Raw genomic sequence first — 20,248 nt, 5'->3', positions numbered from 1 at the left:
CAGACTGGCACTCAGATGTGCATTTCTGTGCTGTGGCTCAGAGAAACAATATAAGGCCTTTGCTCAGACATAATTTAGCCAAGTAACAGTGTGTGAACATGGCTGGGGTTGTTGTAGAAGTGGTATTGGAACAGGATCAGCAATATCCAATTTCCCAAAAGGAAAGTGATACAATCATATCACTTCAGGGTAAAGACAACAAAAAAAGATTAACTCTCTCTGTCCTTCATTAGGCTACAGCATAGCTTTGCTGTATGATATTAATTTGCTAGACCAAAACACAGTAACTGATCCTTTATTTTAAGTCCATGAATGTGTAATGCCTTTTGAGTCTCTCAGCTACAAGCAGCAATATTCACTTTTGCTCCAGATGAGGAAGTAGATTGTGATTCTCCACTTTCAGTTGCTGTTTGGTCACTTCAAGATCTACTTTTTTCTGGAGAAACTTCCTCAAATAGATCAAGGTTAGGACAATGCTTTCTTTCTCTCCATTCCCACCCAGACAATGCTGCTGATGCAGTGCCTTGTATCAGAGCACACCTAATAAAAAATTGATTTCCATGCCTGCAATAAAGTTTGTTCATTTTTGCCTGCAAGCAAATTCTGAGATGTAGTACAATACCGCTGGCTAGCCCCTTTGCCAGTCATTCTGAACTAGTCTTTGCACCTTGACTTCTCCTTTTGTGGACTGACAAATCCCTGCATACTACATCTTCCCTTTGGAGAGTATATGAAGAACAATAAGCCTGATTTGGCCACAAAACAGGGAGGTTTATTCAGATTGTTGTCTGACATTTTTTCATACAAAGTAATTTTCCACTGATGACCCGTTGTTTCCAGTATGGGTCTATTCTAGGAAACCCCTGGTAGTTAACACTTTACTGCACAAGAATCAGGGGACTTGAAGCTGCAATACGACTCAGTCACAAATCTGCACCTACCTTTCAGTGTGTCGATATCATAGAAAGCAGCAGCAAATCTGGTAGAGCGATGCGATGCAGAGCGTGAGTCTAAATTGGCCAGACTCTTGAGTTTTAACCTGCATTTCCACAGCTTCCAGTCCTCAGAGTGAGTAATGTGAAGCAGTTCTTCCAGGCTGGATGCTCTCCTAATCTGCTGTTCTGACTGCTCCAATGCTGACAGAGATGTCCTCTGGAAGGAAAGGTGAAAGTCAGAAAGCCAGTAAATACAGCCTGTCCCCCAGTGCAGCACGTGAAGGGCTTATACCAAAAGACAGCATATTGCTGAGCTCACCTGGGAAGTCAGCAGCACACAGAGAGCTGTCCAGGGCTTTGACAGTGTACAGCACCAGACTGATCTGCAGAATTTGTGCCCATATAAATTGGGAAGGGGAGATACCCACTTCTTCACCTTCTTCATCCCAGCCCTCAGAGCTATTTGACAAATGCAGACTTTACTGTGTCCCTGATCCACAGGTAACCTGGGAGACAGCAATTGGTATCACTGCTGTGCCTGCTGCCCAAACATGCCAGTGTGAATCATAGTCCACCCCGAGTGAGTTCAGCTGGTGAGCCCAACCCATGTGTCTTTGCAACAAGCCCCCTTAGGTGCCAAAACTCTGGTTCCAGCCATGAGACACCGCTGCAAGGTCAGGTGATGCAGCTGGAAGCTGCCCTAAATAAGAGGGCCCATCCACACAGGAGGCAAACCCAACATTCAACATGCTGCAAAGTGCAGGATGCATCTGCCTTTTCCCATTCTGACTATTGTCATGGTCAGATCAGCCAACATGGCCTCATGTCCAGCCTCAGGGCTGTGACTGTGCAGCAGCATTAGTACAGTCACTGCATTTTTCACCTGTGTGATGTTCATGACCACACTCTGCTCTTATTGGAGAAAGCTCCTACAAAAACCTACCCCACCAGACTGAAGCTGATAGCCACTTTAAAAATACCTGTTTAACACTTGATAAAGCGCAACACCCCATAACAATACTGGTTTCTTTTGGCTGCTGCTTTCCCACATCTGTGTTTGTGCCTTTATCGAGGCATTGAGTATTTATTTCCACTGACTCACCAGATCTGCTGAAAACATCTCCTCCAACCCAAATAAAAGGTTATCTTTTTAAATGTCTGTGTTGCACTGGGCTGGTGCTCTCTCAGCTGTATTCCCTGGTCATAGAGTGAACTGTATTTTTTGACTTGCAAATAAAGGGCTGCAGTGCCAACTGTCATAAATGTCAGTTCTTAAAAGCAGAGCTGTAATACAGGAGGCTGTCGAGATGCATAGCAGATGACAGTCTGAGCTGGTAGCAAGTGAGTGTTCTGTATAGGAGTGGGGAAGGGGTGGGGGAAAGGGTGACCTATAAGAGGAAGATTTTTATATGAGATCTGAAACCCAGGCACTGAGTTCATCTGTTATTTGTTATTAAAACATCTGTGGCATTTATTTTGCAACGATACAGATGTTAGCCTGTACATACTGGCCAAGTTCGTTTTTGGGTAATTACCTTCCACTGACCTAAAATTCCCTGTGTAGTTAACTCAGAATAAGTTATTTGTTCGTCTTTTATGCCCATACAGAACATTATATTGTGCTTTAGCAAGCTGCCATGTTTCATTATAGAGATGACTGCTTCATAGGTGAATGACTTCTCATGTGTTACATATGTGGTAAAAACTGGAAATCCCATCTCAATACCTATGGATAAATAGCTCAGCAGGAATGCAAATACTTAGCAACAGTAACCGAATTTCAAGATAGTTTTACAAACAAGATGCCCAGAATTTTGCTGATCCAGGAAAGCTGAAATTCAGCTCGAGGTCAATGCGTCAAGACTTATTTGTTCTTAGAACCACATCTTATATTCACTCCCATTCACAAACTGTCTCCTTGATCTTGCAAAATATGCAAGTGTAGGACCAGCGTTGGCATGGTAATGGGAGCAAAGATATCAAAACTGTGCTCTATTAAACATTGACTTTTTTTTCTCTCTCTTTGTGGTAAAAAAATATGTTCTAGCTGAATCAGAATCCAAGACTTCTAAACTACTGAATGTACAAAGAACCTTTAAAATGAGATGGCAGTGTTCTGTAACTTAAAAGATATATGCCTGCATTTCTTGTAAGAGTAGTTTGGAACAACTAGCTTTTTCATTTCTTTAACTTTTATGTCAAGAGATTTTATTAATTATATAATCATAGAATTGTTAAGGTTGGAAAAGACTTCTAAAGTCATCAAGCCTAACTCTCAGTCCAGCACCACCACCATGGTCACTACTAAACCTGATTCTTATATTAACAAAATACATTTTGTTACCTAAGATGAAAAAGTACAGAAAAAATAGACATGCTTGCTCATGGTAAACAAAGATCTTTGGCTTATCTAAAGCAAGAATTTGGACTCTTTTAGGCTTTTTTTTCTATTTAAAGCTATACAAATCCCTTAATGTGGACAGAATACACTGAAATTAACTTTATGCCTTCACGAGTACTATTTTATAAAAAGGTGATTAGTAGAGATCATTTTTATACAAAAAAAAAATGCATGTCCCATAGGCTTTGAATTCTGTCATTTAAAAAACACCACCTCTGATATTGATGCATCATAGTGGTACTGACAAAACTATCTTTGTATTGAGGTTGTTCCTTCTTTTACTGGTTTTCATATACTGGAAATTGGAGAGTATGGTCAATGGAAATCCAAGAAGCAGTGCTCATTACAGAATTGTCTCTACAATCATCCAAAATATATCCTAATTAACTAGGTCATGATTGTCCAAAACTCACACAGAGCCCTTGGAACTGGAAGTTATCACTTCTCTGTCAGATCCATCTCTGCTCAACATTGCCTGGGCTATTCAACCCTGAAGTAAATCTGTTACCCTTACTCTCTTCATGTTTCTTAACACCTACCCAAGCTCTTCAGTTTGGTGGAATCACCTGTTGCCTCATATGACAACACCAGAATAATTGTATTCCTTCTTAAATTGTCTTCTTCCTGGAGGGAGCATATTTTACACCTGACTTTATAACTTCTTCACAGGATTCCCTATCCAGTACAGAATTTTCTGATGCCTTTTCTCACAACAACGACAGCACTGAGATAAAGTATGGTCTCTGCCTCTGAGCACTGCTGACACTAGGCAAGATGGTGAGCTGAAAGCACTGCTGGCTTTTAGTGGGGCTCTGATTCTCAAGTACTTTTAGGTTTTTCAGCGGGGGCATCCATTTTGTCTGTGAGCTAGTTGCTTTCAGCTCTTTCTGTAGCAAAGACAGAGAAATAAAGACACTCTTAGGGCATGATTCATTTAAAATCACGTTGAAAGCCTTTTTGCTGGCTGCCCTGTACTGCCAGGCTCACCAGATCACAAGATGTATCAGTACGGTAGATCTCTGGTCAAACATATCTCAACATAACTTAATTATGAAGGGTATAAAACATCTGAAGAGAAGTACCTAATTTTGTTCTAATCTTGGTAAATATCAGAACAGGAACAGTGAAAAGCACTTTATGTGTTTCTTTTGATTCGTTTGAGACTACTACAATCCTCTTATCTAAAATGTTCTTCTAAACACCTGCTAAAGCACACAGCAGACTGTTCAGCAACCAGAAGGACATTACTCATCCTAATACACTTTGACCATAGAGGTGGCTGTCCACAACTTAAAAACATTCAAAACTAAAAGCTTAAAAATGAATAGTGTGGAAGGTGCTTTAGTTCCACCAGCAGGACACAGCCCTACAGACTTAACAACTTCAGCTGGGCACCCTCTTGCTGCAGCACATCAGCACCAAAGAGCATGTTGTCATGGAATCTTTCCAAAGCATTCATTTCTGGTCATTCTGTTTTGAAAAGGACAGCACCAGATGAAAGCACAGAACCTCATCCAGTTTCACATACTACCATGAGTGAAGTGTAGGGCTGCTCCACCATGCAGATGTGGAGACTCCTCTAATATCCTGCAGTTTAAACTCAAGCCCTGTTTAGAGACAGACATACTCTGGCTGACTGAAAAGACCCACTTAGAAGAGTGCAGCTTTGGACAGAAGTGTGAATGTTTCAAAATGTGAAATTGGAGGAAGGTGTTAGGTTCAACAAAGTCCCAAACTTACCTGTCATGTGATGACATAGGACTTCCCGCCCCTCTCACACTGATATCAAGTGGGTAGCAGTTAAAATTAGCATTTGAACAGGAGGGGAACTCCCTGCTCAGCTACAGAGCAGGGGAAAGATACATAGATGTCAAACTGACATTTCTCTGACATTTCTGGGAGGTCCAGCTCCTCACAAAAAGCAAGAGGAACAGAACTACCAACTGCCTGCTTCTCCTGACTGTAGCCATCTGCACATGCTGTTTCCCACTTTTCAGATACATCTTCCTCCCTTTTTTAGTCTTTCTCTGATAATTATGCGCCAGATTCCACTCCCATTCTCCACTCTGCTTTCATCATCTTGCACTGCTTGGATCTCACTGTGCTTTTATGTTGTTTATTTTTACTTCTCTTTCCATATTCTGCTGGGTGGGAGTCTAATGAAACCTATCTCAGGCTGTGCTATGCAGCCTCCTGGTGCAGAGGAACAACCATTTTTCCCCCTTCCATGTCCTCATTCAACTTTCCTTTACAATGACACAGATTGTAGTAGTCAACGGGGGTGAACTGTAACCATTGTGGGAGTTGTTGGTTGTAATAGTCGCAACCTAGATGTGGAGCAGAACTTCACTGCACTTGACATGGTACACATAGGTAGCAAAATTATGATCTCTGGCCACACAAAGTTTAAAATATACATTAGGTCTTGAGAGAAAAACAAATTAGAAAAGGGGTCATTGGGAAAGGGCCAGGACACTGTCGTTTGCTCCAAAATGAACAAATTACGTGTGGAGCCATATCACTGGAAAGCTCCAAATGTCCTAAACTTCCAGTACAATAAGTGTATACCCTGTAGGCCACAAAAGACATAACGTTATTGCCCATGAGAAATGTCTGAGTAGAACTCATCAAGAACAAATATCAAAGTAGTAGGTTTAAGTAGTTCATTCTTATTTCCTCAGTTTGCTGCTGCTCTTAGTGTCATTTTTCTAAGTACCTTATCTAAAAATGAATCCCATACTCAGAGATAAATGAGATTCATAATTAAATGGAGTTCTATGTTTTTCAAACCACTGACCTCTCATATGTTCCAAAAGTATCCTTCAACTCAAAGAGGAATATCTGTTTTCCTCTGTTTGGGCTATGAGCAACATCATCAGGAAATGATAACGTGGGTTAGCATTGTGATTTTTGGATAGTTACAACTTTTTTCCTTCCAAAAGAAACCATGATGCACTATCTGTCTTCTTCCTAGCTATTCTGGATGCCAGAAAAAAACCTAAAAGTAGTTAATATTGGAGAGGAACAAGAGAAAAAGTGGTGATACATTCAGTGGCCTTTCCCGCCTTAGACACTGACTTAAATCAGACACTGAGTTCATTACCCCATTGATTTACGCTAGTCAAATATTTGGCTTTTGTATCACGTCGTACAGATGCACAATCCCACACATAGCCTGCACTGTTCCAAGTGGGCTCCTTCTTGTGTATTAATATTGACAATCTCCTATCAAGGCCTTCATCTCAGCAGTTTGCACCTTTTCTCTATCCTTTACAAGCTCCTAGGTTTCTTGCTTAGGAAAAAATACCCTTCTCAAACTGATATCCAAGACAGCCAGCAGAATCCATCTTTGCAGAACTCCTTTTTTTCATGTGCTTCTCTTTTCAACCTGACACAAATGGTCTTTGCATTAATGCTGTGTTTTAGGACCTTCTGGAGGTATTCAGAACAACAGAGTAAAAACATGGAATAGTGGGAAAAAAAGTCTGCTAAGGTCCTGAATTTATTTGAGCACAAATACATGTGAAGTTGTAGCAAGGTGGGAGTCAGTCTTTTCTGTCAAGTAACAGGTAATAGGACAAAAGGAAATGGCCTCAAGTTGTGCCAGGGGAGGCTTAGACTGGATATTAGGAGACTTTTCTTCACTGAGAGGCTTACAAAGCATTGGAAGAGGCTGCCCAAGGAAGTAGTGGAATCACCATCCCGGGAAGCGTTCAAAAGATATGTGGATATGGCACCTGGGGATATGGTTTAGTTATGAACATGGTGGTGCTGGTTAATGATTGGACTTGATGACCATAGTGGTCTTTTCCAACCTTAACAATTCTATTATTTTATGTCTATGCTTTCAAGGTCATCAGAAGCTACTATTTTTATTTAAGAAAACAGATGTGTGGTTAATAACATTGTGTGCACAAGAAGGCAAAAATAAAGGTTGATTGAAATCCATATTTTGCTCTATCTGAGGAAAGTCCTGCTTGCTCTTCACCCTGTACTCGAGCACACTCACAGACCTACAAAGTACATCCTGAAAGTTTTACACAAATGACAACTCTCCTTAAGCCCCAGCCTCACAACCTTTCTCCACAGCAGGATGTAAGCTTCTGCTTAAAGCTAAACATGTGTAAGAGCTCTTCCAATAAGGAATGTCTTTCTGAGTTAGGGTCACAGATACAGATCCTCACAGATCATGAGAGGGGTTGCACAAATACCAGTGGAAGTTTTCAACATTATTGCTCTGTCTGAGGCCAGGACAAATGATTAAGGAACCTCTCAATAACCTTGCACTGTTTTATGAACCATCCTCTCAGCGGTTAAGCAATAAAAAGAAAGTAACAACTTTATCTTGCCAGCAAAAGCAGATTGTAGCTGCATAACACAGAGTGATGATTCTATTAATGCCATTGTATCACAAACTTGTCCAAACTGGTTTAAGCTAAGGTCAGACTAAATCCTTCAAAATTAACCAATCTGGAAGTTTCATATCAAAATGAGGACACAAACACAAACAAAGAGTACTGGCAGCATGCAAGGACATTTTGAACCTTTACTGCCAGTGTTGGGTGCTTTATGAAGCAGTAGCAACTACATTCAGTTGAAGAGAAGTCATGTAGAAGACAAAAACTTGACACAACTGGAAGGTGAATTTCCCCTGTTCCTGTGCTGCCTGAAGGCTAATCTCAGAACTAGACTCACACCAGTTTAAATACTAGGTAGATGATTCATCACCACATGAAAATACCAAGGAACTTTTCTTCTATGTATGCTACACCTGAAAATAACCTCAGTTTTTTCCATGATGCATTTCCCAAGGTGTTTTTACAACAGTGTATGAGCTGATTATAGATGCAGGCTCATTTTGTGGAGATAGAGTTCCTGCAGCTCCCTGACATCTCACCATTATGAAAAATAAAAAAGTAATCTTCCATGATTCTATTCACCTGACTGAATATGAACCAGTTATCTGAGACTCTGCTTATAGTTAATGGAGAAAAAAAGTCCACTGAGTGAATGTTCATCTCATTCTAAAGCCTGTTGAATAAACCATACCTTCCTCTCCACTGATGCTGAAGGATGATTGGCAGATCACCAGCTTAGCTGTAGTGAGGGGACTGAATCACACTCAACTGAGAGCAGTCAAATGAGACGAAATTCCCTCTTCTTGTCCAAAGCACAAATGATTTATGAGGTACACAAATATAACCATCCAGGGAGTGCAACTGCACCAAGGTCTGAAGGACCTGGGACTGGCTGAAGTCCAGCACTGGCAGCTGCTGGGCAGGGGAAAGCACTCCATTCCTTGTCTCAAAGCCATAGAGTGGTTGCCCAGCCGTGCTGTTGCTTGCAGCACACAGACTGAGCTGACGAGGCCAGGAAACTGCAAGGGAGTTCCCATGGAAAAGTTTTGTTCTCCCTTGGCAGGAAAATAGAGCGGCTCCTACCATTGTGAAGCCAACACAAAGATCTATATTTTCCTGGTGAGAATGACAAGCTTACATGGAGTCTCCAGTAAGAGGAATTCCTTTGAGAATTTTCATAATTATTAGTAGTATTTTAGCATTATTAGCCTCCTATGAGTATAGAGTCAGGTACAAACACAAAATAAGGAGATAATACCTAAATGGGCATCTACAACCAAAGCAAAAGACAAGAGGAAGTAGACGAAGGCACTCATTCACAGAGAGTACCAAGAAAACACAGAAAATATTGCTCAGAGTGATGTGCCATGATTTTCAAATAGCAGGGGCTCAATCATAGCCAAACATTTTCATAACAAATTTTGTCTATAACACAGCATCTTGTATCCTTGGGGTGTTGCATAACAGATAATCAAATAGTGAGAGAATCTTCTGCAGCTTGAAAACATGAGGCTTGGAGGAGTGACTTACTGTCTTATCAACAAGAAACTGCATCATGCCATAAACATCTAGCATGAGGTGTCTAACACTGCCACATGTCTGACACTTATTAGCTCGCAGTAATTTTATCGTCATCATTGTATTTAATTTCTAAAGAAAGAAAGAGCATTTACTTTTCATCAGCTCCAGTAACATAATAGTTTTGATTCCCTGTCAGCTATGCACTTCTGATATCTGAAGTCCCATCCTTGACTCTATCCCCTCTGGAAGCATGATTGTTCCTTATTAGTGTGCAAATAAGCTATTTTTATTTATAGTGAACATGACCACAGAGAGAAAAAACAATTACATATTTTGACTTCCTAGTAATATTTTTCTCTGAAACAGATGGGCATATCATGGAATTTTAAGTGGCTACTACAGTTTCTGTCATCGTTATCAGACACATGGATGAAATTTCGGGAGCATGCAGTACTTCATTCTGCCTTCAAATGGTGACTGCTGTAAACAAATGCTTAAATCTCTTCTAGAAAAGTTTCAGCTCTCTCAGTGCACTGCCGTGTCCAGTCTGAATATTCATTTGATCATCACAGTTACAGAAGGACTGATGGACATGTTACATGTGAGTTTGGGAGGAACATAAAATAATAAAACTAATAGTCTGATCAGCTGTTGTATGAGGTGACAGGGCTCTGACAGGGAGACATTGATCTCAGACTGTCACATTTCTCACTGGTACAGATATGTTTGAGGGCCTCTTTTGCTAAAACTTGTCAGTACATCATCTGACCAAGACCCAAAACTGGAGGAGAAGCAAGCTCTGCACTACTCCATCTCTAATGTTCAGTAAGGTAAAAAGTTTCCTCCAGACTCCCCTTATTGAGAGTCTGTCTTCCTGGGCTCCAGTTGTACTTCTGCTGAAGACTGGAGACTTAATAACCCATTTCCTAACATCATGTGTGATAAAACAGCTTCTGCTTTAGTTGAAAATGATATGTTTTCATAAATAAATCACATTAACTATGGCTTCAAAAGAACAGCTGTTTCATATTTTGAATGGCCTTTTGAGATAAAGTAGATCTTTTGTGGTGCTACAGCAAACAAATATTCTTGCACTTTTGTGGCATGCTTACATTTTCCAAATCCTCAGAGATGAGACATTTTGGTTGCTGTATTCTGTCTTGAATAAACCAAAATATTCAAAGCAAATAACTGAAAACATCAGAATTGTACATGATTTTTTGAAAACATAATTCATATAATTTATCACATTCAAAGCAATCAGAGACTGATTAAAATACCTCTTACAAATATATATTTTTTAGCCAGCTAAATCTTTACACCAAAATCAGGGGCTTGTTTTAAATATCAACTACAAATCTCATTAAATAAATCCTTCCCACAGCCAGGTGTTTTGACTCTTGTGGGAAACTTCCGTACAGCAGCTGATTGTCACAACATTACCTGTGCATCATTTAGGCCCCTCATACAGTGATCACATAAAGTATATTTGCTTGATAAGTGATAAATCGCAGGTGATTTGTCATAAATGTCCAGTGTGGCAACCCGCTGATATATCCTAAGTGTTACTGAGAGCCTCAGGAGTCTTAGAGTACATTTTCTGAGCCTCTGCTTGTTTGCTGATTTGTATGGTCTTGCATTGCAGCGATGTGTTGAGGCAGCTGTGATGCACAGCTAGAAACATATAGCACTCACTTCCCAGACACGTTAGGTGCTGGTCTAACACTGTGGCAGGGCACTCATGTCAAAAATAGTGTATTATATGTGTTTACAAAAAGCACGTCCAGGCTGTAGTCACTTTCTTTTCATATTTGTCCATTCCTTGGAAGTCACTGGGGTTTGGACAGTGAGTTTGGAAGGGCTCAGTAACAAAGACCTGGATGAAGTCAGATGACTATGTATTCTTTTAATACTTGAAAATATTTTTTAATGTGATGAAGAGTCTTTCAGTTAGTACTTTCATTGGTTTCTGGGTTTGCCCCAAGACACTTCAATAAATGTTTTGGAAGTGTGACTAGCCAATTGGACAGCTGGGTTTCAAAATGTCACTTCACAAAGCAAAACCATTGCCAGTACTGAATGAACTTATGTTACCCCAATCACATGCACACATATTCCTGGAATTGTAATTTTTCTTAAGTAATATTTCCCTAGCAATTCAGGAAACTATCCTAACGTGATTTCTTAGTCACACTGCTAATCAAAGTGAAAAGTTTTGCCTGTTTGTATGGCACATTCTCCATGTGCAAAGTGGCATGTGATATAGTAACATGATGAAACTTTATTGCAGTTCAACATGACTTAAATAGAATTCCCCCCCCAGCTGCACCCAAACAGTGCCCACACTGCACCTGGTGACCAGTGATTGTCAAAATTAACAGAGTGCTTCCCATCTGAAAGCGTGGCTCAGACAAACCCATCTTGATATCCAGATAATAAGGCAGGTGGTTCCCCCTTTCCAAACCCATGCATATAGTGCCCACATTTTGCCAAATCCCACTAGTCCAACTGCACGTTGGTTGTACTCAGCATGACTCTGTGGAAGCAGCAAGGACCCTAGATGGCGTTCTACCACCACCTGAGTGGTTGCACACGTTAACTCACCTTAGTGGGGGAAATACAAAAAAATATATGGCTGTCCTTCAGGAAGCTGAATTGTTCTTGATGCAAGCAAACTTGATCCTGCACAATTTTTCTGCTAGTCATTGATACAAAAGGCCATATATTACTTTTTCACAAGGACATTTAAAAAAAAAAAGAAAGAAAAAGAAAGAGAGAAAGAAAGAAAGAAAGAAAGAAAGAAAGAAAGAAAGAAAGAAAGAAAGAAAGAAAGAAAGAAAGAAAGAAAGAAAGAAAGAAAGAAAGAAAGAAAGAAAGAAAGAAAGAAAGAAAGAAAGAAAGAAAGAAAGAAAGAAAGAAAGAAAGAAAGAAAGAAAGAAAGAAAGAAAGAAAGAAAGAAAGAAAGAAAGAAAGAAAGAAAGAAAGAAAGAAAGAAAGAAAGAAAGAAAGAAAGAAAGAAAGAAAGAAAGAAAGAAAGAAAGAAAGAAAGAAAGAAAGAAAGAAAGAAAGAAAGAAAGAAAGAAAGAAAGAAAGAAAGAAAGAAAGAAAGAAAGAAAGAAAGAAAGAAAGAAAGAAAGAAAGAAAGAAAGAAAGAAAGAAAGAAAGAAAGAAAAGAGAAAGAAATCCTGCTTATTATTCCCATGGGCAAATGTAGTCTCTGCAGCTGTAGTGGGGGCACTCAGCATTTTGTTTCCATTCCTCAAATCGCAACAAGATGTATGAAGATCAATAACAAATTTCTAAGGAATAAGGGTTTCTGTAGGAAAGTTATCATATCAGATTTACTTCCCAGCAGCAGAATATCTTGGGTCTTTATTTACCTGCAGCAAATCTGATCAATACACTTGTTTTGGGACTACATCTCAAAGCCAAGCCCAAGAAATAGCAAATGCCAGTTTTGTAACGGAACTTACTTGCTCTGAGAGAAATGTCTAAACGAAGCACAGCTTCCACTGCAGTGATAACTGTAAAAAGTACTGGACAAGGTTTTCAGATGTGGGCCACAACTGATGGCAAAGTTTAATTCATGCTGTCTGAATTTCAAATATCTGACTATTATAATTTATTTCCCAAATGCTGCCTCTGATTAATCTACACATCCTGATGTATTTTTCCAAGCTCTGCTTTATTCACAGATATTACAATCTTAGCAGAGATAGACTGGACTGGATCAGCAGCTGGGAGGGATTTTTTTTTGCATTCCTCATGAGCAAGAACTGCTCTTGATAAAGTAGCAATGTGCTAGTCATTCCCTTTACAAATTAATAAGAGCCACAGGTGGGTGCTGTGTGGCATGGTAACAATACAGGATTGTTCTCTTATTCTTCAGTGTACATGGCAGTAGCAGATAAGTCAGAACAAAGTGGCTCACAACCTCACAACCTCCCTGGTAGCTTCCCATTTCTGAAGGAAAAGCAAAACCTATCATTTCTACAGAAATGTGGCAAGTACATTTTCACATATTTTTGTCTCATCATGCCTATCAGAGATGGTAATCAGAGAGAATCAAAAGCAGCAATGACAAAACTGGGATAAAGAAATATTTCTGAAAACCACAATTTCATAACATTTGTTTAGAAGAGTTTCCTAACTTTAAAAGGAAGCTGGATTTGAGAATGAAAAGCCTAGTTTAAACAGAAATTGTTTCCAATTACTTTTCCAGTTGATTTTTCTAGCAGTTGAGCAGTTTGCTGTAATTTCAGGAGCTACCTTTGAGGAAGATATTCCATGAGGTAGAAGATTTGTTAGAATCTAACTTTTCTAGAAACTGAGCAACATTTGCAATCTGTTATTGGAGAGTTCTGTAGATCTATCTGAAAACCAGTGTCAGTGGTAATTACAGAGACAAAATCTTACAGCCAGCTTTGCCTCTCAGGTTTCTTCACAGAGCTCTGTTTTGGTTGTATAGACAGACTGCAGCTGGCTCTAGGAAGGGAAATGTAAAGAGCTTCCTGATTCCTTTTGCTCATGGTGTGATAGCTCTCCAGTATTTCCTTGCATTCCCAAGGGCAAGACATTCTCCACTTAGGTGGTCCAGGCCTCAGGGTGATGAGGAAGTGCTGCTTCACTCTCACTGGTGGACAAGGACTATGTACCAGCTGTGTTTGGAAAGTGGCTTCCCCCTCCATCCAGCTCACAAGGACAATGTGAGACTGTTGAATCTAAGATCTGTTTGAACAAAAGCAACCACTCAAGGCTGTATCAATGTTTCGTGCAGAAGTAAAAAAAGATTTGGCTGTGGAAAAGCAGTGCACGTAACAGAGAGCAGCCATGTTTATCTGCAGCTAACCATGCCTGACCCTCGGTCTTTGGATTTATAGTTCAGTGACTATAGATCAGGCCTACCCACTCTGGATTTCTCTCTAAAAAACCAAAGAGGGATTCACCACAGGGAGATGGTGCCTGCAAAAGGAAAAGGCTGTTAGTCTAACCTGGGTGTGACCAGTTGCCCCTTTCTCTTGCCTGCCCCACAACACTTTATTAATAATGCCAAATGACAGAATAGGGCAAGGAGCAATGAGACACAAATTCTCAGAGATCAAGACATTAAGTGTTGGAAGGAAGAAGCAGCTCTGATAGATCATTGGCTTTTCTTGGCAAAAAATTGCCTCAACTCTGATGAATACAGGACATAATTCTTTGCATCTAATTTTAAAATTCTGGAAAAAGGAGCCTGTGTCTGCCATTGCTCTAGGATAAGAAAAATATGTGGGGGAGAGACAGGAATAGAGACAATGAAATTAGCGGTTCTCTAGACTAGGGGTTCCAAAACATAAGAGACTGTTAGGACAAAACTTCAACAAGGATTTTTTAAAGCATTTCCTGATGAAAAAAATATATTAAAAGTATAATGCTCAGTCTCCAGAAAACCCATGTGGAAATCTAACTGTTCCATGAGGACTTTGTATGTCAGTTGGCACCCTGAACCAAGCCACTGGTGTGCGAGGGAGAGGGATTACTGCCAGCCTTGACCTCAGCTCAGCTCCAGAGCTGAGCCCTGCTGGACACCTGCGTGGCTGTGCTGTCTCTATTTGAGGCTGCCCACAGCTCCCCATCAGGAGCCTGTTCTCCAGTTGTGCCTCACACCACCAGGCATCGATATTTGGTCTGAAACTTTCCATGCCAGATGTCTTCCCCAGAATAATTTTTTTTTTGTTTTCTCTGTTAAATGATTTGACCACAGTTGAGGATGAAGCTCCTCTTTAATCCATGTAAAAACATTTTTCTCTCAGCTTCCTCTTTGCAAATGTCTGGAGTTTCCCTGCTGTGGATCACAGGTGCAAAGTACTGACACCTGAGGAGCCTCTCTTGGCCCAGATGCCTCTACTGCTGTCTTTATAAAAATGCCACCCAAACTTAAAAGCCTCCAAGAGCAGCAGCAGAGACCTGCCAGAGCTTTGCAGCAGTTGGGTCCTGTGCTGACTCCTGTCCACTTGGGAGCAGAGCAGGACTTGGGCACAGGTCACTGCAGGTCCAGCCCATGGTGTTGAGAGCATAGTATCTGTCCTTCCTCTCTCTCAGGCCACAGTGGTCCAGTAACTAGGAATAGAAGCTGCTGGATGTGTCCATGGAAGGGGGAGATGAATACTGATGGAGGAGGGGCAAGACCTGGCCAAGGAGGCTAAGAGCATCCTTGGAGACCAGAACTATAAATGGGTCAGGAAAAGGAAATCCAGGAAATTACAACCGCAGAGGCAAGGCAAGAAGCTAGGGATGGAGGAGAGAAGCAGGGACCATGGTCAGATATGACTGGAAAGCAAAAGGGTCCATTAGGGCTGTCTCTGAGGAACTTGGATAGGACTCCCTATGCTCTGAGAGAAGCAGAACATCTCCACTCAGCAGAAAGAAAGTGGGAAGGGAGGTGACACTGGCAGAGCACAAATGACAGACCAGTGGGGACTGAGACTCTGAGTCCTGGAGGTGAGCAAACATGAGTCAAATACTGGGAGTAGAGCCAGGAGTGAAGAGAGGAAGAAGAAGCTGAGCCTCACAGGCAAGGAACACACACACATCATGGGCAAAAGTGTTTCCCATGTCTAGAAAAGTATGGTATTTCTGAAGGGTTAGGAAAACCAAGCACCATGGAGATACTTGCTGAATCACAGCAGCTTTTACCTAAGCTTTTTAACTTCCACATCTTTAATCAGGATATTTGAGGAAAGAGGATAAGAGAGCATTTAAATCCTTAACCCCCCGAAACTAATGCACGATACCACACTGACACCACACGATGGTTTAAAGCACCAACAAGGTTAAATCTTCATGTATCCTGGGCAGAGCTCAGCTACTTGGACTGGTATAATGGGGGAGAGAAGGGTGCTGGTGCTTAACCTTTCCTGGTCTTAAAAGTTATGTGTTACATGCATCCTGACCTTGTGATTTTTATCCAGGCAATACTGCTGTTGATCTTAAAGAACTTTACAAAAATATGGCAGGTGAATGCATTATGTCCTTTCTGTGTTCTGCAAATTCAATTTGAGATGCAAATGGTAAGAAAAGGCATAACCCTGTATAAAATCCGGCACTGTAACATGGAGGGCTTTTTGTGGTGTATATCCGTATATGTATACACACAGAAGCCCACAGTACATACATGAGAAAACAACATAGGAATCTAACATCCTTCATAGAACACTAAAATAATCAACAGTTTAGCCAAATGTCTCTGTCTACAGCAAAAGGGCCAGAACAAGCAAAAAGCCAGACTTTTCCTTGTGGCAATCAGCAGCCAATGCATGTGAAACACAGTCCTTTTAAGTGTGATCTACAAGATTCCTTTAGGATAGTCTTGGAAGCTATCAGAGAATTGTTGTTAAGCACAGTACCCCGTGGCTAAGCTGGCTGCTTGAAAGCAGTACCCAAATTTCAGTGGAAACAATCACATATGTACATATGTTGGTTGGACAACCCTACCACAGTGAATAAACTATAAAACAACTTAAATGAGCAAGAAGAGGTCTTGAATTTACTACAGACAAAGTGGGCAGGGTTTCAAAATTTAATTAAAGGACTTTCAAGTGGTTTTGCTATTATGCTGAATAAACTTACGTCCCACATGAGGACAGAATTATCCCCCTTGCCAATTACACAATGGTTACTAATCTATATTAGAAAGCATTTTCTGGTTTAAATAGAGTGATTCCTATGTGTACGAAAACAGTGATTTGTCTTGCAGTGTTCAAAGGTAATGTATAGGAGACTGATTACTCTGGACCTAATGTCTTTAAAGAACTGATTGTTGAGCTTGTAAATTAAAAGCTTGTGAGCGGTGAGCAGGCAAAGGGGTTAGTCACCACTCATCCTGAGGCACACATTGCTCACCACTGCCTGTCGACTTAGTGGGCTGGCAACAGTGGTCTGCAGTTAAGCACGTAACTTAGTGTTTCTTTTCTAAAGCACAGTTCAGAATGCAGTGTGGTTCACAGACTAGTGTGTGGTCATTTCTTGCAAGCAGGAGGTTTTCTGAAGTGAAAACAAAAATATTATCTTGTTTTGCTCTGCTAGTGGAAAACAAATAATTTTTTCTGGACCACACACTGAATTAATCATTCTTGGGCAGACTGCACATGTAGAAACTTGTTCCAGTTTTTGTTCTGATTTTTCTAAATGATTGTCCTGGATATTCACACATTGTTTCAGAAAGGCAGATCTGAAAAATCCTACTCTCAAGGTGAGGCTTCAGTTGAAATTTTGTTGCATGTATTGTATTCAGAAGAAAGGTTAATTTCCAGGCAATGTGCTCTGTTATTACTAGTTGCTGTTTACTTTAAAATCCTGTATAATATCTCTTAATGAAGCAAAAGAAAAATGTTCCTCTGATTTCTGGCAAACAAGTGAACAACTGGTGAACACGTGTCTTTAGAGGGAAAATTTCAAATCCAGGATACTAATTCCTGCAATTATAAATATTTGAAATTTTAAAAAAAAGTGTATTTAACAAGTGTTCTAAATTCTCTGACTCACACTTTTTTTAGATTTTGTTTTTATTTTGCATGACTGACACTAAAATTTTAACTTCAGAATGAACTGTACAATAGTATTTAACAGCTAGTAAAAAAGTAAAATATTAAACAGAAAATATGGATTAACTTCTTTATAAATTCATTTTGCTCTGTGGCTGCTAAACATCTCTGCAACTAAACCATCACCAAAAAACCCCCAACAACCAAGTACCAAAAGAGGAAGAAACCCACCACCTTTCACATTAAATGCAGGTAATTCTGGCAACTTGGATTGCTAAGAATTGCAGTAAATAAAGATCACCTACCTTCATAGATCCATTCTCATAGTCAGATCCTTGCAGCAGATGTAGAAAAGAAACTATGAAAATATTCACAGTTGCCCACGGTTTGTACATTCTGATGTTTAAAATCCACAGGTTACTACGCAGTCGTCATACAGCTAAAGGCGTCTTTTTCGAAATGCATTTCTCTATCACCAGTACAAAAAAAAAACTTCCAGAATTTCTCTATAAACTCACAAAGGATTCCAACATCTGAGAGTAAATATCTGTCTCTTTACTGCTGAAAACAATTGTAATTTCATCTAGAAAATGTAATTTCTTAGAGCAGATTTTAGATACACTTGAAATAAAATCATGATAAGGATTTAAATAGATATATATCTGTATGTATACACATACACACTCACAAGTGGTCAGGTATGGATTCCAGTTAATGAAGTTAATATATCTTCCATCAAGACACAAAGAGGCATTCAAAATCCATCTGTGATCCAGAAAACGTAAGAAATCTGCTTGATTCTGTGCTCCGTGTTACAGCAGGCTTTTAAGATGGTAGTGTAATGGCCAGTGTTTTGAGCCGAGAGCTGTAATCCAACTCTGTATTAAAACTTTTTTCACAACCTTCATGGAAGCTTGCAGAAGCATGTGTCTTAAATCTGATACAGACTTTGGCAGTAACACAGGCAAATTTTGGCTCTAATCCCATTTTGCTCCTACCAATAGCATAGCAGTTTTTAAACTAACTGATGCAATCTAGACTCCCATTATTTTAAAGAAGATTACCTGAAACATGAAACTTCAGCACACGTCCTTACACCACACACATATTTTAAGCTACTTCTTAAAAAAGAAAAAGTAGGAGGGTAAGAAAAAGACTGAGATTTTTTTAATGTGTTTTCTCTTATGTGTCGTAAGGTTTTCTGAATAGATTTTTTTAAAGGAAACTTAAGAACTGTCTTTGACAACAATCAAAATTTTGATTTTTTTAAAAGAAAGCTCATGAGGCAACAGATATTAAAAGACAAAATTTATTTTTATTGCAATAAAATGTAATCATAATTTCCACCCAAAGCTGAGGATACATTTTCTCTCTGTATTTCCACATGTTAAAATGGAGATTTAAAAACTGAGATTGAACATTTAAAATTATAACATAGACAAAGGCTCTGATAATTATGCATTGTAAATCTATATTGTTGTATCCATATAATATATTGTGTTCAGGAGAATAGTTCAACTTTCACATGTCTTAGTGTTTTCAGAATAAGACTTTGCAGTTAACATAAAACAGTCATGTACATAATATTTCAGAGCCCTGGTTTCCTATCTCTGATGTCCAAACAATGCTCCCTAATATACAAGTCACGCTTCTGTACCTGTCATTAACTTGAATAATTTCTTTTTAAACATTCATTACAAACAGACATTAGAGAGAAAATTCTTCTAGTCCAGTCTATCCATCTGTTGTCATTTAACTGATACTATGTTTTAAAACATATGTAACTGTATTATTTTTCGGATTTATCTTTTGCCACTTGTTTTGTTAAAGCAATCTATTTCTCCCTTTTTTTTTTTTGCTTCCTCCCCCAGTCATCCCACATGGATTTGTACAAAGACAGAATGAATTTCACCTCTTTGAAATAGGTGTGGAAAAGCTGCTCTGTCTGTGTACCTGCTGAGCCCTCAGACATTCCCAGCACCCAGGCTGCCAGCAATATTCACAGTTTTACAGGCCCTATGCTACCTGGGTGATCCTGTGTCTGTACTGTAGTTTATAATTAAAATACTTTAAGTATTTAATTCATAATTTTAAAATAATGTGTTATCTAATGCTTATGTACAGTTACCTTGACCTCATCTAATGTCTCTGTTTCCCTTGTGATACCAATATCCATCTCCTTGCAGGAGCTGAGAGCCTGCTAAAAGAAATGAATATGCCTCAGCCCCAGATGCACAACTTCCCCATAAGGGATCAAACCAAAAATAACCACATACATGAAAATAACTTTCTGTCGACCTGCAGTTAACCAGAGGGAGTGCCTGGCCATACTCATCTCTCGTTTATGGGATCATTTGAAACACAGCCCTGGACCCACAGAAGAGTCAGTAAGCAATACATGCCCTCATGCCTTAAAGCCCGTGAGTGGGATACTTACACAGCCTGTCTCCAGCACAATTCAGGGATAAGCTGCCCTGTTCCCCTGGCACGGCTGCTGCCAAATGCCCACAA

At 39.8% G+C, this 20,248-nt stretch overlaps 1 protein-coding gene across 1 annotated transcript in view; it reads right to left on the bottom strand.

Moving 5' to 3' along the window:
• VEGFD (vascular endothelial growth factor D) overlaps nt 1–18,655 on the bottom strand; it is a 30,591-nt gene extending 11,936 nt beyond the window's left edge. Inside the window, exons 1-2 of the mRNA XM_071569565.1 lie at nt 18,043–18,655; nt 942–1,152 (exon numbers count right to left, since the gene is read on the bottom strand). Coding sequence (XP_071425666.1) covers nt 942–1,152; nt 18,043–18,132 — 301 coding nt within the window. The 5' untranslated portion in view covers nt 18,133–18,655. The remainder of the gene's footprint in view (nt 1–941; nt 1,153–18,042) is intronic.
• Nucleotides 18,656–20,248: the final 1,593 nt, after the last annotated feature.

This window comes from Pithys albifrons, chromosome 1 (assembly GCF_047495875.1).
Source record: "Pithys albifrons albifrons isolate INPA30051 chromosome 1, PitAlb_v1, whole genome shotgun sequence".
NCBI lineage: Eukaryota > Metazoa > Chordata > Aves > Passeriformes > Thamnophilidae > Pithys > Pithys albifrons.
This window is presented reverse-complemented; position numbering and strand designations above follow the sequence as displayed.